This window comes from Colletotrichum lupini, chromosome 1, assembly GCF_023278565.1.
Source record: "Colletotrichum lupini chromosome 1, complete sequence".
In the NCBI taxonomy this organism is placed as follows: Eukaryota; Fungi; Ascomycota; class Sordariomycetes; order Glomerellales; family Glomerellaceae; genus Colletotrichum; species Colletotrichum lupini.
Window position 1 is genome coordinate 3671623 of NC_064672.1, and position 20869 is coordinate 3692491.

Consider the following 20869-nt stretch of genomic DNA (forward strand, 5'->3'; position numbering starts at 1 on the left):
GGGTACTTAGCCCGAAAGGGGTAGACTTATTAACGGGTATTTTTAAGTTCTCGTTGAGGTAATGTTTTAACTAACTAACCTCTTAACTAGTTATCTAACTAGCTATTTAAGTAGTAATTTATATATTAATAAGTTTATTAAGTAAATTTGTTTAGTAAATTTATTTAATTTAAATAGAGAGTAGCTTTAGGTAATATTAAAAACGATAAGGATAAAAAGAATCTTTACGAGCTTTAGTATAAGTAATAAATATTAGCCTATTTAGCCCTTTTTTTAGAAACCTCTACGTTACTATTAAAGTTTAGAACCTTTATAGTTAAGGGCCGCTTTTAATTATTACGGCCGATTATTATAACTAACTATTATAACTAACCTCTATTATTAACCTTTTTAATTAGCGCTATTACCGAAGAGGGTAGCTTACTTATCCCGAATTATATAATAATTTTCGTATTAAAATTATTATATTACGTTAAGCGCGTACTTAGGGTATATTATATATATTATATAATTAAAAAGTATACCGTATTATATAATTTCTTTTAAAAGCGTAATCCCGTTAAGGTCGATCTTTTGCGCCTATAAAGCCGGAAAAAAACCACTACATAGAAATAAATTACGATAATTATACCCGTATAGCTAACGTGGCCGTTTGGCTAAAAAGTACCTACTTTAGTGGGTGATGAGTCCCGAATGCCTAAAAAAGTGGGGGCGGGCACGAGTATCTCTTCTTCGGACGGTTTCTTGCGTTCTGGCTTTCATGCCGCTCTTCCCCGGTGCTTTGGCCCCACGAGAGTTTCATACCCCGTGGGTTTTCCCGCCGCGGAAGCTAAGCCGGGCGTCGGACCTGAAGCTCCTCCTGCCTGCTCGTCCGGAGGAGAAAAGGGGAAGGGAGCTCGTTAGGAAGGAGAGGTGTGGAAAATGCATGACATCGTGACTTTTTTTTTCAATTTTGACCGAGCAAATGCGGTGAGGGAAAGCTACCTAGGACCGTGATGCAGGGGGCCTCCGGTGGGATAATTCCCTTTCGCTTTCGAGGTGAGAAATGTCAACGCGGTCTAGGCCCTTGGTTTCATCAAGTTTATGGAGAGGAGACACAGATAGAGGCGAGCAGAACGGCCTTTGGCATCTAGGGTTCGGCGCCGCCAATGCCCGAATTTGGCCAGACCTCACTCAGGGTACGGCAGGTAGGATGTGCCCTTCTCGACAAGTTGATGAACGGCCCCCCTTATTTTTGTGACCTCGATAAGTCGGTGAATAAAAAGAATGGGGGAGTACAAATATCGACGACCCCATGGTAGAAACAGAAAGGAAGAAGATTGCCCTGGCTGTGACATGTCACATATTCATTTGGGGCTAGGATGTGGTTTTCCGGGGTAAACATCCCCACCTCTTGGCTCTTTGGGAAATTTTCTTGACAATCAAAGAAAACCAAAAAATGGGGTGGGCGCTTCAGAACACGACTGTCCATAGGAGTAGTTGCGTTGGGCGTGAAGCTGAGGGGAGTGCAGGCGGCGAATAAGTGATCTGAGGCTAAGTGGTGAGGCTACCTTAGGCGCGTGCCTTGAGGGTGTGCCGTTGTCCGAGGCAAGGTAGTATAACTTTCCCATCCGAGTCTGGTCTGGTTTAGATACGATATGGGAATAGTTTTTTGAGGGGAAAACCTGGGGTAATTTTGACGGGTCCTGAGTGGCTGGCTGGCTGGAGGGTACGAGCGGGCAGGCATCTTTTTTTCGTAGGTTGTGTATGTGTTGTCAACTTGACTGTGGGACAAACCCGAGCTTGCGACTTTGTAGTTTGGGGAAGGTTATGCCGCTTGCCTGCCCAATAATTCGTCGATTGGCAAAACCAACAGAGATGGTAAGACATGCACCAGGTACGCGAAGACCCCCTCTGACTTTGACGGAACCTCGCCTCCAAGGGACTTTCGTCCGTACTACGGATACTTGGAGAAGTCAAGTACCCCAGCACCCGCTAGGTCGACCTATTTCTCAGACCTGTTCCAGAGATGCCGGAGATGGGGAGTCTGGAGAAGGGGGGAGGGGGGTTGGAACTTGGTTAGTATCGTCGTTTTGTGGTACTGTTATTGTTTCTACGTTGCGCGTGACCGACCACTAAAGGGAAAACCATGACTACAAGAGCTATTACTATGACTAACAGCAAAAGCACCATGACGGGGTCGGGGGCAAGTCGTGAGAAACACCCAAGGCATTGGCACTGGCATTTGGTGTCAAGCCCCCCCTGAGCCCTGGCTTAGGTATTCTTTTTTGACAAAACGTGCGAGCAAAGCATGGCGCCATTCGATGGGGAGATGGAGACATTTTCGCTTTCTCGACTAATGACTACTACGGCGTGTACGGCGTACACGGCATTGGTGTTTTGGACAGATTTTGATCCGGCAATACGCTTGCTTGTAGCCTTGCACGCCCTGTTTTTTGTCCCTTTTTTTCTGCTTTTTGCAATGCGCGTGACGCTTAAGACGGCTGTGTCGGTTTCCACGGGTTTCTCGGTTTCGACGCTCATCTTATTCTGGTCATCAGACTGGATTCTCCCAGTTTCAGCAGTTAGTAAGTAAATTGAACATCGAAGGCGGCGACAGGGCCAACAATAACAACTGGGTGGGTGTGAGGTCCGATGCTTCGCTTTTACAGTTTTGCAGCTCTCTCTCTTTAGGTCTAGGAGTCGATGAAAAGCACACATGATGCTGGAACTAAACCGACCTAGACCCAACGCCGACAGGGTGGCACAAGGCGGTTGGCCTCGGTTCTGAACTTCTGTCACGCTTGTTTCTCTGGCCTTCTCTCTTTAAACTAGCCTCTGGCTTCCAGGGGTGGATAATCTGGGGCAACACCACGCGGCCCCCAGCGACCCCGACCTTTTTCGAGCCCGCCAACCGGAGATCCGCTAGGATGCCACGGGTGCTAGGATCTTCCCGCTCATTCGTGCGAGTGCTTCGTACCTGTCTGCTCTCCTGCCTTTCCGTTTCTTGTGCTACCGTAGCAGGTAACAGGGTCTGAGCAAGGAGAGACAACGCCGTCGGCGGCATCAAATGGTGAGAGGGCTAGATCTGCAGACAGACAGACGCCAGGAGTCTTGAGACTTGTACGTCTCGTCTGGGCTTATTCCTGCGTGCGAGCGCAGGTGTAAGAGCCAGGGAGGTCCGGATACTCACTACCCAGTCAGTTGCATGGGTACAGTAGAGAGCTGCAATATAGTTGACCGTGATCGATTCTTGCTCTGTATACCAGACTGGCATGGACGTCTAATGATCTACCCGGGGACGGTACTCGAGACCTGGGGAACTGCTCGCCCTGCGCTCGGGAAGACCTTCCAGGCGGGCCTTTTCGCATTTCAGCTCGGAACCCCCTTGGGTCTTTGGTACCGCCTCAGACTCAATTTTTTTGCCTGCCTGAAAAGAAGGCGCGTGCTCGCTTTGGCGCACAGCCCGATTTTCTGTTCTGCTCGCTTCGTTCCGGCAGTGAAAGGTCAGATGACTGATTGATGAGGTGGCCCTGGAGCATCCCGTCCGTATCCGGTCGAAGAACGGGTTTGAAATGCCAAGCACTCCTGTCTGTCCCTGTCTATCCGGATTGCTGGGGAACTGGACAGAAATTCGTGGTTGTCGTTTTCCCTTTGGTCAGAGGTGCGTAGTCGTTGTGTGGTTCCGATCGGGCGACCATCCGACAACCGGAACGGCCGTCTCGGGTGCGGTACCGGTCTTCTGTCGGCTTTGTCGTGGATTACACTACGTAGTCAGCGACATCGCAAACACCAAAGCTCACAGTGACAGAGATGGAATGTTAGCGGGCTCTCTCGGTGTTTGAGATGGAGCGCCGCTGGCACCGCGCTCCTTAGAGCCTGGAAATGCCGAGCCGAGGAGATGCTCTTTCCTGGCGTGACTCTGTGTCACTGTGTGAGGGTAACGGTGTGCGTGTCTGGGAGTGAGATTTCCTCATCTTACCGGAGATCAAGTCTTGTCGTCGACGATCTCTGGCGCAAGAGGCTGCGTTTGCTGCAATAGGTGTCTTGGATTTGGATGTCGTTGTCGATTTGCTTTTATTCTTATGCACCTAGAGAGGTTGCGTTGCGGTACAGAGTGAGGTACTTCGTACCGTAAGGTACGTCCCCAAAGGCAATGTAACGCTGCATCAAAATGCGAGCAGGGCAGCAGGCACACAGGATTCAGGAATAGAAGGAGTGGAGGGCAAGGCAGGTACTTTCTGCAAAGCCTGGGCTTAGGTAATCTGACGTTCTCTAGGGTACTTGCGTGACTCGACTTTTTGAGAGCGAGCATTGGGAAGCATTGGAGAGCTTGGAGAGCATTGGAGTCATTCTAAAAAGTTTTCCCAGTTTCCATTAGTCGACAATTGTAACCATTACGTTTCCGAACCGCACTTCTTCGCCTCATCTGATCACTTCCCCAAGCCAAGCTTTTCAATTACACAACCACGCAGCCAGTTCAGCTCCCAGACGTGACCCGGCTCTCTCAGCTCTGCGCAGCTCTCGGCCCCAGCGTGTGCTGTCATACAGTCACGCTCACACTTCTCCCAGTCTCTTCCCCGTCCTTTTCTGATGTGGAATTGGATCGTCCCTTTTTTTTTTCTTCTTCTACGAATCCCGAACCATCATCCATGTTCCCTTGGACTCGGTTCTGGGCCCCGATCTTTTTTCTCTTGGTTTTTTTTTTCTCTTCTTTTTTTCTATCTTTCTAGCGGGACCGAATGACCGACCACCATCGACCGACTTTGCCTTGCCAGCCGCTCATCTTCCGTGCGCTATGGTCGCGGCTCGCTGTAGTCAATTCAACTCCGTTGCCTGACCTTGACATCACCCTGCCTGCTCATCGAGTTACCATCTTCGCAACCCGCGATGGCTATGGCTACATCCAGTCAGACAACGGCCTGTCCGGGGCAAGGTTGGACAAGTGCGGAAGACGACCATTCCTTGACACATCTTGCGCATTCGTTTAATGACTGAACAAACCTGAGCAATGATGTTATGCTTCAGCTCATTGCCTACTGGCTCAACCCGACACACCCATGACATTCTCATTACCAAATACCCGTCCAATGGTTGGTTGCCAGCCTGCTTCGTGTCGCCAGCATTTTTTCTCCTTCGCCAGCCCATTCGTTCTATTTTCCCATCAGGACCTGGTGTTGTTTGACCGGTTCATGTCCCTGGACCATGGACCTTGACATGGACTACCATACCCGACGGACATCGTCTACCGTCCGTGAGCACGAGGAAGCAAAGCATGTCACCTGGGGGCGGCACGCCAGTACTGCCGTACCGCGCCGTGTCATGTACGGACAAGGCTCCGCCTCCATTTGGATGAAGCTCTGGATGCTCATGTGACGAGGCAAGTCTCCATTCCTTTGTTTCCATTACCCAATTTTTGGCCAAGAGCAACCCTTTGCCTCTTCAACTTGCTATATTAATCTGCGGGCCGCTCACACTCACACACACACGCCCGGCTACTAACGCCCAGTGCAAGCCACTATTCCGCATGACATTAACGAGACATCCTCAACCCCAACCTGCCTCTTGCGATACTGGTTACCTTACTGTACGCAGTACACGCCCAGTCCCAAACTCCCAAGGACCTAAACCCAGCCCATCCAACCCGATATCCTGATCCTAATCCAGCCCAGACGCGATCCGTTGGATGACTCTATCCCAATCCGCCCCTGTCTCTTGATTCTCACGCCCCGTATACACCCTTATACATAGAGTATCTACTTCCCCCTCCCTTTCCCACACCAATATCACCTCAACGATTGCGAAGAGCACGTCTTGTCTTGTGCCACGCACTCCCTTCACCCCCTCGTCTCGACTCCTTTCCCCAAGTTCCAACGTTCCCTGGTCTTGGTCTAGTAACATCACAAACGGTTGAGGTTGGACCACCTGAACACGCCAAACCACCATCTTCCCCGCATCACCATAACTTCTTCTTACCTAAAAGCCCCGGTCTTTGACTAATAGAAAAGTCGCTTCTGGCTTGCTCTGTCGACGGACCCGGGCCCCCGGTCTCGTCTTTCCTACATTGCAGCTCACACATTCTTTTTACGCTTTGCCATACGACTAGTCTATTTCTACCTTACCCCGGCTTGTTCAGAAAGAAAGGGAAAGAAAAAAACCAAGACAGTGGAGAAAACGTGTGTGCGTTTGGTGGTGTGTCGAGCAAACCATTGAAACAACGAGCGCAGCGACCCGGACCTTCAAGGTCAAAGTAAAGTTCCTGCAGCCATGGCTTCTCCGCGACTTCTCCAACCGCAAACCTCGTCCCAGGACCACACCTTACACACCCCCCCAGGCACTCCTCCGACAGGCCACAACCACACTCAGACTCTCGTCGAATACAAAATGGACAGCCCAGAGCCGCACCGACCTGCTACCCCGGAAAAGAATGGCAGATCCTCTTTCTCGTCCATTCGCGAGAACGACTCCGACTTAGCCCAGACGTTCACTTCCTCAAAAGTCTCTTCCTACGCACAGAAAGCAACCAACGCCGTGTTCGACGACTCCTCTGCCTCACCCTCGCCGATCGCCTCACTTTCCCTTGAGATGGCTGAAGTTCAGTTCATGCCCCCCGTCACCCACCCCAGCAGCAGACTTCATGGCGGCTGGTATCCTGCTTCCAGCTTCAAGGGCTGGAAGCAAATCAATGTCAAGGGCAAGACGGCTAGCAAGAGCTTCAGTGACCTCCAGGCACTGCACATGTCATGGAGCACTCCTCCGCCTTCACCCAAGGGCAACAAGCCTACCAACTGCCGCGCGCCCATGGAGAGACTGCCATTGGAGATTCTAGGTACGCTCACGGTCTTTTATCATGGAAACTCGCGAAGCTGACAATATCAAAGGATCCATTATCGAGCTCCTGGTCCTCGACATCCCTCCGCCGTACGGCACTGCGCGCCGCAACGTTGACTTGATGTCCTTGCTTCTGACCTCGAGATCGGTGCACGCCGCAACCCTCAACACCCTGTACAAGCACATTACCATTCCTCACTCGAGAATCTTCCGCAAGTTCCTGTCCAACATCACAACACACCCTGCACTAGGCACCATTGTACGGCGCATCGACTTCAGCCACTTCAATAACGCGACTCTTTTCGAGTCTGCCAGCGAGCGCAAGGGCACGCGGAACCTGACGGAGGAGACATTATTACAATGCTTGGAGCTTACACCGCACCTCCAAGAGTTCCTGGCTATGGAGCATATTGACGATGACCTCGGCGCTGAGGTGATGCAGAAGCTCTTCTTCGGCATGCCTCGCCTGCAAGCTTTGGACTTCGCCGGGTGCACATCACCGTCTTTCAAGAACTCTTTTGCATCTCTGGTAGACATGGACTGGCCCGAGACGCTTTCGATTACTCGCCTCTCACTTCACAAGTGCCTGACGCTCCCTCCCGCGCTTTTCGAGAAGATCATGCCACGCCTCACCAACGTCACGCACCTGGACCTTGCCCAGACCAAGATCACCGACCGAGCGCTGCAGGCCATCCCGAAGACGGCCAAGATTACCCACTTGAACCTCGCCAAGTGCACACTGCTCACGGCTCCCACCGTTATCAACTTCCTTGCGACTCATCCGGCGGTCAGGAACCTCGTCTACCTGAGCGTGGCTACCGATGCTCGGAGTCACCAACTTCTGGATGTGGAGGACGTTTCGCAGCTCATCCCTGTGCTGCCCAAGACGCTTCGGTCTTTGAGCCTAAAGGGTAGCCGCATGGATGACTCGCACCTTGAGTTACTGCGACCTCTGACCAAGTATTTGGAGGAGCTCGCCGTCGGGCGCGACATGGATGTCAATGCCGCCGCTAAGCTGCTTGAGCCGGCGGACGAGAAGAAGCAGGAGGAGCCCCACACAATCCGATACCTGGACCTTTCGGACCTCTGGGGCAGCGAGTTGGATATTGTGGATTTGTTTTCGAGCCGAAACTCGCTGCTAAAACCGAGCTCGGTGCCACTCGAGGTGGTTGAGATCTCGGAGCAATCTTTCAAGAGCCTATCTCGGAATAGGGCACTGGAGCGCGTCGGCTGGTCCCTGCAGGAGATCGGAAGCCGATGCTGGATGGTCCGAATGCAGGACCACCGCAAGGACCAGGACCGCGGCTACCGGTGGTGGAAGATTGGCGCCGACAACTGGGGCATGCGCAAGATCCCGGTCGCGCGCGCCGAAGTCGGCGGTATGTACGGGTCCTTTATGTTTGGACGCAAGCTATGAATCACATGCACATCGCAAAATCGCATGGGAAATCGAAATGGGAGAAAAGGGAAAGGGAAAGCATCTGCATTTGAATGCATCGACCGAGAAACAAGCGACCAGCATCATCAGCATTTGATTCCCTCGCCTTAGCCTTGGCCTTTGGTTTTTGTTGTTTCTATTTTCTTCTCGGTTTTCTTTTCCTTTCTTCTCTCTTCTCTCCTCTTTCATCATTCATCATCGTACGGAGTCGGGATACCAAAACCAAAAAAGTGCATTTGATTTTCGGGGCGGGAAATGGTCAATGATACTCGGAGCTGTGGCGGGCTAAAAAAGGCCAAAAAAGATGGGTGGAAAAGAAGCAGCTTTTGACGGCCTCTGCAAGCAAGAAAACAGCATCAGCGACGATCAATGACTTGGCTTTGATGTACGTTATTGAAACGAATAGCATAATATCTAATCTTTATGCTAAGTTGAACCCAATGTTTCTGTTTGATAAATGGAACCTAGTGGTGATTTTTGTGGCCTTGTTCTCCTACGATGTCGGGTTGCTATTGCCATTCCTGTCGCAGTAAACAATGGCTGGAAATCAAGAAGCTATCAGCGTACCTGCAGTGGCTACATCATCGTGCCGTCACAGCGAACCCTCAAGGTCAGCATACCCCTGCACCGGGATGCGCTCCTAACTTCTGTCGCCTAGAAAATCTCACCTTAGGTAAGCCAGATCAGCTCTTGGCAGAAAGTTAACTCATCTTTTCCCTCTCATACCGTGGCCTCGGTGCAGCCTTACGCGCTGACCCCGTCCTCAAACTATCAACCTCCAAAAAAAGAACACTTGTCAGCCTCGAGCTCCAAGTAAGGTACGGAAATTCTCGACTTCTTTTTCTCTTTCTCGAGAAGCTCCCCCGACTTGGTACTTGGACGCATCACGTAAAAGCGCTTGCTCGAAAGCAAGTCGCCGCCGTCGTTGGCCCGTCATGGCATTTGGCTGGTCAGAGTAAGTAGCCACATGTCCCTCCCTCCGCTCTCACGTACCCCATACCCCAAACTACATCATCGCCAAATTCGCGACATCACCACCAATGCTCGTCAGGAGGATTAAAACTAATAGCACAACTACCACAACTGCAGAATCCGCTCTCTACTTCTCGTCTTCGGTCCGATCCTCCTTCCCAAGGCAATCTCAGCCTACAAATCTATTCGCAATGCCTCCCAACACAGCGGCGAACCGATCCCACCTCCGCCCCGCATAGCCCGCGCCCTCGCCATCCTCACCATCATCGTAATCGTCTACCTCGTCAAGACCCTCCCGCCCCTGGCCCCGGAGAACCTATTCACTCTCACCCAGTCCCGCCTCCAGATCCCCGTCGACGTCCTCTTCAACCGCCTGTCCTCCCTTCGCCCGGAATCCGCCCTTACCGCTGCCGACGAGCGCCTCCGCGCCCGCTTCGTCAACCTCGAGTCCCGCCTCCTCTACCTCCAGCTCGGCCCCGCCGCCCTCGCAGACTGCCCCTTTTGCAAGTCCGAGGACCCCAAGTCCTACTTTTACTACGCGCTTCCCGCCATCATCCTCCCCCATCTCGTCAACCTCATCGCCCTCGCCGCCGTCACCTCCTCCACCTTCACCGGCCGCGATGGTGCTCGCTGGCGCTCCCACGCCACAATGGCCGCCGCCGCCCTCGCCGCAGCAGACGCCGTCCTCGTAGGCCAGTACGACTACTCTGCCAACGCCGCGGCCCTCCGCCTCCAGGACATGGACTTCTTCTACTGGCGCGCTCGCGCGCTGCGCTACATCGCCCTCGCGGCCCTCGACGTCGGCATCGGCGCTCTCCTGTTCCTCTCTGGCACCCGCCGCGCTTTCGTCCTGCCGCCTTCGGAAGCGGAGCGCATCGAGGCGAGCAACCGCGCCCTGACGACGGTCAAGAGCAAGCTGAACGCGCTGGGTATCGTCAAGAATACGTCGATGCGCGACGAGGAGCTGCGGGCGCGGAGTCAGGCGTATTGGTTGCGCGAGGGCCAGATGGTGCGCGATGCCATGGAGGAGAGGGAGGTTGTCGAGAGTGTGAATGATGCGCTGGAGAATAGGATCAATATACAGCAGGTCACGAGCGATGCTGAGAGTTATACCGACGGGGTGTTTCGACAGCCGGAAGGCACTGCGCAATGAGCGGCGTGGTGTGTCTTCTTGACCTTCTGGAAGTTTCAGAGTTGATGCGTGGTGGTGTATAGATAGCCACTGCAGCATCTTATGTAGAGAATAAGAAAGAAGCATATAATTATGGATGGATCTGGACACAATGAGCTTTGCGTGAACTAGAAGAGACGTAATGTTGGTATCTGATACGTCTCCAGGGCCAGTCATCCATCGCAAAGTAATTCTATGAGCCCATGTTCCCAACGTATCCCTTCTTGTGCCTCGATTACCCTATCCCATCGTAACCTTGATTCCAATCGTCTCGTGCCGTAGTAACACCAGGCCCTCTTACTCTGCCAGGAAAAAGAACAAAATCCCTAAGATGGAGCAGGTATGGCCAGAAAGAAAGCAGACAGAGCTGGCACTCGCCGCGTCGTAGTTACCTTATACACTCTTTACCAAACATTCACCCGATAACCCTCCCCCGCCACCTGAATACACAAACCCGAATAACCACACAGAGCAAACCTTCATATACCCCCCCGGACTCCAGTCCCATCACCAGCCAGCAGGCGCCCGTCTATGTCGACGGGTCAGGTCAAACTGGCTGGGTGGCGGAGTGGTTCATGGTCAACAATCGATCTATACAGCAACCACCCTACTCGACGACGGGCTTAGCGAGAGTACCCCGAGTTCGAGTCCCAGCATGAGCACCAAGAGATGTAGCCACACCGGTGGTGAACTCTTTTTTGTCTTTAATGGTCCTCATATCTATGACTTGTTTGTAGTTTTGTTTGGGCAAGTGCGGTGAAGGGTCGACTACGCACACACACACACGTCCACCCGTCCCAGGAGAGGTACCCAATGATAATGGTCTTTACACACCCCTATGCTCCGGTAGCTGGCAGAAATGAATACATCCGGGGGGCTTACCACCTCTACGCCTCTGCACCTCTTCTCCCCATGACTAAATCTTACCCGGTCCACGACGACCTCCACTAGCTGCCGCCCCGTCCCGTCGCCGCGCTACTCCCGCTGTCCTTGCGATCGCGCGGTGTCCCCGCCGACGAGCCCTGATCCAGGCCCTCCTCGGCGCTGCGCTCTAGGAAGCCCGCCCACAGGTCCGCGAGGGACTCCTTGTTCGCCGAGGTGGGCGTCTCGGAAAAGAACTCGGCGCTCAGCGACGGGGTGCTGGGCGTGCGGTGGAAGGGGGAGGCCGGCAAGCGGAGTATGCTGCTCGACGCGCCCGGCCTGGCGAGCCCCGCCTGCTCGCGCTGCTCGTCCGTCCAATTGAGGTAGCCGGCCATGACCTGCAGGATCTGGAAGCGCTTGGGATCGGAGCGGTCGATAGTGAGGAAGTGAAGGAGATGATTCGTCACGACTTGTCTAAGGGGGTGTGTTAGTTGGTCTGCGGTTGAGGCCCGTAGTGCAAAGAGAGGTCACAGTACCTATCAACGTTGTCCTCTGGTTTCGTCTTCTTCAGGTAACGGAGAGCCTTGGTGAGATGGTCATTGAGCACAATGGCCTCATGCCGCAGCTTGCCAATCAAGAGGTTCTTCTCCTTGACCTCCTTTTCGAATGGCGCTGTGCGCTCGAGCTCCTTGGTGAGGGTTTCCTTGGCCGATTCGGCCTCGGTAGCCCTGGTGTCCGCCTCTTGCACAAGCTTCTTCATGGCTTGCAGCTGCTCTTCTGACGTCTCAACCATCTCCCGCAGCTCCTTCTTCCGCGCATCCTGGATTTCGCGAAGGGCCTTTTGCAAGTTGTCAATGACCTGCGATTGCTGATCTCGCTCGGACGCGGCGCTCTCGTAGCCGTCACGGAGGCCGGCAATCTGCTCCTCCAGCTCCGTCACCTTCTCGACCAGGCTCTCCTTGACGGATCGCTCCTCCATGGCGATGACCTCCCACTCGCCCATGGCGTTCGTCGTCGTCTCAACTTCCTCTTTGAGGTTGGCGACCAGCCTCATAAGCTCCTCGCGCTCCTTGACCCAGTTCTGCTGGGACAGATTGCTTCGGCTGCGCAGACTTGTCGCCTCGCGCGATGTGTCCTGCAGCTCATCCCGGAGCTTCGCCACCTCTTCCTCGGATGCCTTGGCGCCATTCTGCAGCTCCTCGTTCTGGGACTCGAGCTCCTCGATGCGCTCCTTGGCCTCTTCCAGCTCGGCGCGATCGCGCTTCAGTCTTTCGCCGAGCGTCGACTTGAGGTGGTTGACTCGCTCGAGGAGACCCTGGTAGCTCTCTTCTGCCTGTTCCTTGGCCGACGACGTCTCCTCCAGTTCCGACTTGAGCTGGGTGACGGTCTCGTTGTGTGTTCCCTGAATGGTCTCTAGCTGCTTCCTTAATTGCTCGACCTCTGATCGCAGCGCCTCTCGTTCCTTTGTGAGGGCGTCCAGCTTTGCCGTGGCATCGGGGTTGGTTCCCTGCTCCTCTGCGGCCGCCTCTATCGGGGGATTCGCATGTCCGTTGCTCGTCGGCCGCTCCGTGTGGCCATTGGCTGTTGTGTCTTTACCCGTTGACTGTTCGGGGCTGGATTCTTCTATCGGCGCGGAAGCCTAAGATGGCAGTCAGCTAAGCTGGGCTTTGCGGGGGGATCAAGGGAGTATCACCTGCACCGGGGTTTCCGGCTCATCATCGCCATACTCTGCATTTTCGGACGGAGGAGGCGCGCTGTCTGTGTCTATGGGTTCCTTGGGCTTGTTGGCGTTGTTCTTCTTCTTCTTGCCGCTCTTCTTCTTCCCTGCAAAGTCCCCCGTTAGCTTGGGGCCGCGCATCAACGTAGACGCGGGAAGGATTCAATCGGGGTCACGAACCTGAAGATGCGTTTTGAACCGGATCAGTGGAGGGAGCGGCGGCCGACATGTTGTCTTCTCAGATGCATCGGGATGGTGTGGATAGCCCTCTGAGCTGGTGGGCGCGGGAACGGGGGAAGCTCTTTTTCTTCTTCTTTCACGAGGGTCCGGTCGGTTGGGAATTGGGATGTCGACAGTTTGCACCTGGGCGGGCTTGCATGTACTTACACCACGTAAGCTAGGTTCGCAAATTAGCGAGCGTGTTCACTTCCCACGCGGAACCTAGGGTGCTGCTCCCCCGTCCCCCACACTAGGTAGGTGGCCACTGAGCTCCACAGAAAGGTACCGATAGCGAGGTGTATTAGCTAAGGCCTGGTGGACGCGGCGCTTAAACGCTGGGAACCATCCTGCCGAGCCAGGACGTGAACATTGTCATCGTAAACACAATCGTGGTTTTTATCCTAGAGAGTCATGTATTTTTTTATTGAGCTATACGGACTCTATCCTGTTCCCAGTCTTATGATATGGACAAGAAACCTGCAGTTTTCATTCTGGATTTCACGGTTTGCTATGAGCACAGAATCGATACATGAAACGGTGGCCCTAGCAGGTGGTCAACTGACTAACACGAGCCACACTTTGAGGCTTGCACTTTCTGTGGCTCGACCTGCTAGTGTTAAACAATTTTGGGTGACTCTTGTATAAAGCAATGCCTAGGATTCAGAGTGTCATGACAAGAATTCAATGTGGCATCTTTCCTTGTTCAAGACACCTCAAACAGCTTGTTTGTTTCTCGTACAAAGTGCACCTCTGTATCGGCTGGCGCAAGTCCGTCCTCCACGGTTCACGACCATGGGACTGAGGTGGGCAGATGGCGGGTCCCTCGCTTAGTCATTCTTATCTTATCGCCCAAAGCCTTCAAGAAGCGTCTCCGTCTGACGGAAATTTTCCCGTTTCCTCTTTCCTTCTTCACATATTTTACCCTTCGCTGAAATATCACTAGAGCAAGCGCATTTTCCCCAATGACTTGTTCATTTTTGACGCTGAAGTAGAGTGATTCAAACGCCTTTTATAATCCCGGTGCTTGCCCCCAACTTTTTGGGTTGAAATGGGTGCGACGGGTTCGCTATGTGCGCACATACTAACTTGAACCCATTGAATTATGTCCCATTGTGTGTTCTTGACGCAACGACTCCTGAGCGACAGAAACACGAGTAGAATACCTGATGCCAAACAACAGAAAAAACACAAGACTTTTCGTGAAACCCCAAGAGATGGAGCGAAACAGTTCCGTCGTGACGAGGGATATCATTGAAAAAGAGCCTCTCTTTAACCCCTGGACTTTCTCCTCTTGCCGCCCTTGGGCGTCGCCTTCTTCGCAGACTTGGGCGTCTCAACCTCGGCAACCTTCCCCTCCTCCTCCTTGGCAGCCTCCTCCTTCTTCTCCTCCTCAACCGGCGCAGCCTCGATAGCCTTGGTCTCCTCAGGCGCGTCGACAGCCATGGGCTCAGGCGGCGGCGCAACAGCCTCCTTCAACTTGGGCGCCTCGAACTCGTACCCGATAGCCTTGAGCTTCTCGGCGCGCTCCAGCCTCTTCTTCTCCTCCTTGGACACCTTGTGCGTCCAGTCGGACTCGGTCCTCTGCTTGGCCACCTCGCCGGCGGCGATCTTGTGCCAGGGGATCTTCTTGAAGCGCTTGTTGGCGCCCTTCCACACGTCCTCGTGCAGCTGGTCCGCCGGCACCGTCTTCACCTTGAGAATGTGGCCGAACAGCAGGTAGCTGTCCATGGTCTTGGCCACGATCTCGGCCGTGCTGGCCTCGGCGAACTCGAGAAAGGCGTAGTGCTTGCTCGCGCCGGATTTCTTGTTGCGCGCCAGCCGGAGGCGGGTGATGTTGCCAAACTGTGAAAAGTAGCCCTTGAGCTCGTGCTCGTAGAAGCCGTGGGGCAGCCTGGAGATGAAGACCACGCCGGGCTCTTCCTTTTTGCCGTTTGTCAACTGCTTCTGCTTCTTGAACTTGGGCACCTTGCCCACGTCCTGGCCCGACTTGAAGACGGTGCCGTCGCCGGCTGGCGCGTCCTCCGGGTCCAGGCCGGCGGCGAGGGCGGCAATGTCAGCGTCGACCTCCTCATCGTCATCCTCCTCCTCGAACGCTACGACAGAGGTCTCGGCATCCTCGGTGGCTTCGGGCTCAGCCTCCTTCTCCTTCTCTTCCTCCTCGACGGGCTCGGCGGGCGCGGGGGCGGCAGACTTCTTCGACTTCGCGTTCGCCTTGACGGGCTTCTGCTTCTTCGCCGCGACGGGAGAAGCTTGCGCCTCCTCGGGAGCTGCTCGGGAGCATGGTGGTAAGCCAATGCAACATTGTTAGAATCCAATCGGGACACACCTTTGCGCTTGGGAGCTTTCTCGACCTTCTCCTCCTTGGTGGCCTTCTTGGTCACCTTCTTGGGCGCCTTTTCGGTCGCAGGCTCAACCTTTTCAACCTTTTCGACCTTGGCCGCCTTCTTCGCCACAGGCTCCTTGCCAGTGACGGCTGACAACAAATATTAGTTTTAAAAAAACAAGGAACGGTCTTTTACAGCTTGGCAACTTACATCTGGTTCTTTTTCTCAGTTCGGGGGCCATTCTTGCTGATGTGTTTGAGGGAGCAATGGTTAGACAAAGTCCCTGGAAAACCGAGCCTGTACCCACACGCCTTGATCGAGTACCGTCGCAAAGGCAAAAAAAATAAAAATTTCCAAGATTCTGCCGTCCCGAGGTGGAGGCGGTGAGGCCATGCGACCCCGCTAAACCCGCTCAGCGCGTATTTCCAGCTGCCCCGAGAACGACTTTTTAGTGGGTACATTTATACTGCATGTGCGCCTGTAGTGCCGTCCTTGAGCGGTGTTGCAGCACCTATCTACTCTTTAAGACTCCACCCCACACGACGGATCACCCCCTACGACAGATCACCCAATTCGGCCAGATTCAGCCAAAACCGCTATTCCATATATATATGAATAATTAAAAAATAAATATTTTAAAAAATACAGAAGCTATAAAAAAATATAATTAGTATAGAAAAATATTTAAAAATAATTATTTTATATTATATTATATAATAATATTAGATTTAAGATATGCTTCTAAATGTTAGTGTTTATTAGTAATTTCCATATAAATACTAACATTAGACTATGTTATATAACTCTTTTATTTATTAGAAAAAATAAAATTTTAAAGTTGATTATTTTTAATAGATTTAAATAAGACTTATATAAATAGTTTTTGATTAGTAATATAAGTATTATTATATAGAAATATTAAGTTATATTATAATAAGTAGTACTCATAAAAACTTAAATTTCCTAAGCTTATGTAATTAGTATAACGCTAAAAGTAGTATATTTAAGCTTAGAAAAATATTATAAAAATTATAGTACTTTAAAATACTTAACTTTATTTATTTTTTATAAAGTTAGAAATCGTATTTTTATATAGTAAAAAAACATTATATTTAATTTAATAATATCCTAATTAGTATAATAGATTATAATTTTTAAAAATTATTTTAATAAGAAAACTATATTTTATATATCTAAAAGTATTTTTTATATATTTTTAATATTATAAAATAAAGTAGGTAGAATTAGTGGTTTTTGACTGAATTGTACCGAATTGGGTGATCTGTCGTAGGGGGTGATCCGTCGTGTGGGGTGGAGTCTTACCAGGGGAGCTGAGGTTGCCTTTAGTTCCCTGAAAGGTTCCCCTGAAAGGAACCCAACGCCCAAGGACTGGAAATCCGTCAATGAGGTTGATGCACAGCTAGTACCTCTCACAAACCTCAGGCTGGGATCTCATGTGAAAGAACGGTAATATCATCTTGCCATCTTACAACCAGAACGACTTTGTCTTGACGACTCCACAAGAACGCCACCCAACTGCCTGTTCACCGCAATCGAGTCGACAATTAAGAGAGAACATTTCAACCCACCGCAATCACAGGAGTTCTCACTTGCCATATTGCCAAAAACGCATCACAAAACTCGACGTATCTCATCAGGGAGGGACCCATCAGGACTTTTCACCTCACGAGCTTAACTGAGGAGGGCCAGTCTTCCGGCGCAAATTTCCCCTGGTCCGCCCAAACTCATCAAGAAGCAAAACCGTCCATACCTCTGGCGCCAACTTTACAGTCAGTAAGACCAGAGGGGGCTTACTCATAGCAGACTGCCCTCATAGGTGCCCTTATCATCAATAGAAACCTCATCATCCTCAAGAGAGCTCGCCTCGATTCAGCAACATGGCCGGCAACGATATGGAAATGTCGCACAGTGAGATGTGGGACGACTCTGCGTTGATAGAGTCATGGAAAGAGGCCCTGGACGAGTACAAAGTAAGCGACAGATCCAATCTCATCAGGAGGGGAGGAGGGGAAGAGGAATTCAATACTCGCGGAAGCAGAGCAGTCAGTCGCTAACCAACCTTGCAGAAGTACCACAGCATTCACGCAAAGGGAGGCAAGCTCAAAGACCTTGATCTCCAGGAGAAGACGGAAGATACCCAGTACGGCTAAGCCTTCTTTCTTTAATCACCCCCAAGACCCAAGAAATCTTGTCCCGAGACTCTGACACGTTAATGATCTACGCAGGACCGCCGACGACGCGCAAACGCAGGCCGTCGATCAGCCAGAGATCGCGGATGATGCTGCAGAGAGAGCCGACAAAACAAAGGGGTTGAGCAGCACGGATGTAAAACACCCCCGATGATGAACCCCCTCCCCAGACGAAAATCCAGGCAGATCAAAAAAGCTTGGCTTTCTCTGTTCTCTACCTCGTCGTTATGCAGCAAATCTCTATCTTGTTCGCTTCCGCTAACGTCTTCCTTGCTCGCCCCGATCTAGGTCCAGGACCAGGCAGATTCAACAGGTGTGCCTATGGCAAAGGCCAATGGCCCCCCAGGGCCTGCGACAATGGGCCCGCAGAGTCTTCTCGGATCAGGTATGTAAACGATCCCGGACTATCCAGAGTTGGGACGGCAGTTGCAGTGTAGCCTCTTTTGAACTTGGACACAGGACTGACTGAGGGCCCCTCTTTCTTCGGGGTTTGTAGTGCAAGACGAGGGTTTGAAGAGACTTTTGATGTCATGGTACTATGCTGGCTACTACACGGGATTGTACGAAGGCCAGCAACAACAGCAGCAGCAGCAATAGCCAGGACCAGACAGATGCCAAAAGTAAATAGTGTGAGCCAATCGATACCCAGCGAGAGAGCGGCTGCAAGTGCGACGACGAGGCTGAGCAGACCCCTTGAGCCTGGCCAGCTGGGACACACGAAATGCAAGGTTGTGTGGGGAATGGGGTGAGGTTGGTCGTCCTGAAAAGCGGCTACCAGAGAGTTTATCTGATCGACGTGCGGGAGGGCGAGTTCTGTAACACGATCTGTTCCATCGTCCGATGATGCAACGGCGCCACACCGTTCCATGTCTGAGGTTCGCGTGGCATGTGTCACGCGAACGACAGGAGCAGCAACCTCTTCAATCAGCAGCCTCTTGATTCGTCTTTTCTATCAAGTTGTCTGCTTGGCTCTTGGGACGGGGGAATTTAGGATGCGGTCCAAGTCGGGGTCGGGCGAACTTGGCCTGGCGGGCCCAATAAAACCTATGATGACTGCGACAGGAAGGGGGGAAAAAAGCTAGTGTAATCATGTCGGCTATCCAAGAGTTCGTTTTGTTTCACCGTGGAAGGGTCTAGGCTTGGTTGTTTCTGTCCTTTCGCCCCGAGAGGCAACGCCCCAGCAAAATGCGTGTCAAGGCTTTTCTTACTTTAATCGTCATCGCGCAGATGCAGCTTGGGCGGATAACAAGGCAATGTGCGGCGACCAGACCAGTCTCTGAACAGAGAGATTCCTGGCAAGGCCGCCACGCCGCGGGCGGGCATACAAGAGATGACACTCCTTAGCGCAGGCCGGCCAAGAGGTCTTGGGTATGATGAAGGCGGCCCAAGGGAATTTAGTTGAGATGACTCTCTGTAGGGTTGCGATCGGAAACAAGTCGAAAGGTATTGGATGGAAACGTGGAGTTGCAATGTTCCACCGATCCGCGGCCTCGACAATTCAAGAGTCAAGACCCATCCGGATGTTTTCAGACTGGACTCGCGTAGCCGTACATATTATCATGGGCCGACTTCCGGCCAATTTGTTTCCCCTGTCGGTGAAGTGTTGCTCGAGAATCTGCATGTGCTTGGTGCGCCAATTGTTCATGGCAGGATGGCGCTTTCCTGAGCCGCTCTATCCAGAAGGTTTACACAATGAGCGTGGAGATCCTCCGGACCGGAGTCATGTTGCAAAAGACGGACGTCCATCCCGAAATGAGCGATGCAGTGGATCACACGGCGCGGGTACGACGGATAGGATTAGGTTGGGCTTGACAGGAGGCCGATGCCTTCTTTCGGCCCATGCCCGAGCAGGCTGGCGATGCGCTGTATACGTACGTCAGGCTGACCGAGCCACTTAGCAGCAAGCAGTACCACAGGCAGGCCGCACCCGGAGATGGATCTTGACATGACAAGTACCGGCGGAAGGAAGGCTGCGCCAAGTGGTGTATCGACGGTATTGTGCACAGTCAGTCTCCTTGCGACTCGGGCCTAGAAATGACGGGATGATGGTATGATGGCAGTGCTGGAAGGAGAATAAGCCGATGTCTAGCGCTGTCGGTGGACCTGTGTCAAGACAAGGCTGATGGTTGCACCAAAGTCCTATAGGAGCAGATAGTGTAGGAGCGGTCGGTTAGGATGGTTCACGATGCTCGTTGGATAAGAACAGGGCACATGGATGTATTTGTGGTTGTCTTGGAAGTTGGGATCATGGATGGGACGGAGGAGTGGTAGGGTCCGTCGTAAGGTAGGCGTAGCAGTAGCAGTGTGTGGCGGCTGACAATGGCGGGTGAGATGAGCAAAGTTGGTTGGAGGACTGGATGACGGCAAGACTGGATTGGGCCGTGTCTATCTGAATGGCCGAATGTCTGTGAGTGTGTGTGGGCTCTCTTGCTAGTTGCAACAGAGAAGTCTTGGACAAGTCTTGGAGTGTGGACCGGGAGGAGAGTTGCCCGTGACCAAAAGACACGATGAAAAGAGGATAAGGTAGGTAAGGTAGCAAGGCAAAGGGGGAAGAGGGGAGAGGGAGAGGGGGCTTGTTTCAAAGTCTTCATTGGCTGTTTGAGGCGGCTGTACGCCCAGCATCAAGGTGCTTGGAGACGCTGGCACGCCTGGTTCTTGCGATGCCTTGCTATCCGTGACGACTCATGCCGGGACTGCGGGCAGATGGGGAGAAGGCCGCTTGAGCCTGAGGCTGGTGCCAAAGAAGCCGAAAACCGAGATGGTGCGGGATGATGGCGTTGCAAATCGCACAGCGATATCCGTATACGACCTTGCCTAGTACTTACGGTAAAGGTACGGAGAGGCTTGAGGAACCCAGAAGGCAGGAGTGGCAATGCTAATGGGGAATGTACCTTGGCACGTGTGAAGACGATGGGACCTGCTTGACCTAGTTCCCGGAATTTGACATGTCCAGCAGCAACGACTCAACAAGTATCTCTATCTACATAGGAACTTGACCCTGATGAGATGCCAGCAACTGCATCTCACCAGACTCAAGGAGAAAGATACGTATTTTGAGGGCGGCAGCGCTAAAAAACGGGTTCGTGCCTGGCACTGGAGAGGGAACACGGGGGGAGTACCTTACGAATAAGAAAAAAAGGTATAAGG

At 52.3% G+C, this 20869-nt stretch overlaps 5 protein-coding genes across 5 annotated transcripts; 4 read left to right on the forward strand and 1 right to left on the reverse strand.

Annotated features, from left to right (window-relative positions):
- Nucleotides 1-4721: 4721 nt before the first annotated feature.
- CLUP02_01054 (uncharacterized protein) lies at nucleotides 4722-5043 on the forward strand (the record flags this gene model as incomplete). Its single annotated transcript, XM_049280097.1, has 2 exons — nucleotides 4722-4924; nucleotides 4989-5043. The coding sequence occupies 2 exons, from the start codon at nucleotides 4722-4724 to the stop codon at nucleotides 5041-5043; spliced, it is 258 nt and encodes an 85-aa protein (XP_049136054.1).
- A 141-nt stretch (nucleotides 5044-5184) lies between these two features.
- On the forward strand, nucleotides 5185-10373 carry CLUP02_01055 (leucine Rich Repeat domain-containing protein; the record flags this gene model as incomplete). Its single annotated transcript, XM_049280098.1, has 10 exons — nucleotides 5185-5278; nucleotides 5521-5660; nucleotides 5731-5873; nucleotides 6207-6808; nucleotides 6861-8193; nucleotides 8592-8633; nucleotides 8717-8858; nucleotides 8946-9061; nucleotides 9144-9203; nucleotides 9338-10373. The coding sequence occupies 10 exons, from the start codon at nucleotides 5185-5187 to the stop codon at nucleotides 10371-10373; spliced, it is 3708 nt and encodes a 1235-aa protein (XP_049136055.1).
- A 525-nt stretch (nucleotides 10374-10898) lies between these two features.
- On the reverse strand, nucleotides 10899-15753 carry CLUP02_01056 (uncharacterized protein; the record flags this gene model as incomplete). The annotated part of the gene is made up of 17 exons (XM_049280099.1): nucleotides 10899-10947; nucleotides 11003-11111; nucleotides 11174-11241; nucleotides 11340-11726; nucleotides 11789-12891; nucleotides 12946-13076; nucleotides 13146-13332; nucleotides 13404-13453; nucleotides 13532-13589; nucleotides 13659-13731; nucleotides 13781-13841; nucleotides 13937-13986; nucleotides 14129-14171; nucleotides 14271-14323; nucleotides 14471-15455; nucleotides 15515-15661; nucleotides 15723-15753. 17 exons carry the CDS (start codon nucleotides 15751-15753, stop codon nucleotides 10899-10901), a joined length of 3585 nt encoding a protein of 1194 aa, XP_049136056.1.
- Nucleotides 15754-17410: 1657 nt separating this feature from the next.
- On the forward strand, nucleotides 17411-18319 carry CLUP02_01057 (uncharacterized protein; the record flags this gene model as incomplete). Its single annotated transcript, XM_049280100.1, has 5 exons — nucleotides 17411-17503; nucleotides 17600-17673; nucleotides 17759-17858; nucleotides 18011-18107; nucleotides 18219-18319. 5 exons carry the CDS (start codon nucleotides 17411-17413, stop codon nucleotides 18317-18319), a joined length of 465 nt encoding a protein of 154 aa, XP_049136057.1.
- A 588-nt stretch (nucleotides 18320-18907) lies between these two features.
- Nucleotides 18908-19666, forward strand: CLUP02_01058 (uncharacterized protein; the record flags this gene model as incomplete). Its single annotated transcript, XM_049280101.1, has 4 exons — nucleotides 18908-18977; nucleotides 19067-19317; nucleotides 19373-19504; nucleotides 19538-19666. 4 exons carry the CDS (start codon nucleotides 18908-18910, stop codon nucleotides 19664-19666), a joined length of 582 nt encoding a protein of 193 aa, XP_049136058.1.
- Nucleotides 19667-20869: the final 1203 nt, after the last annotated feature.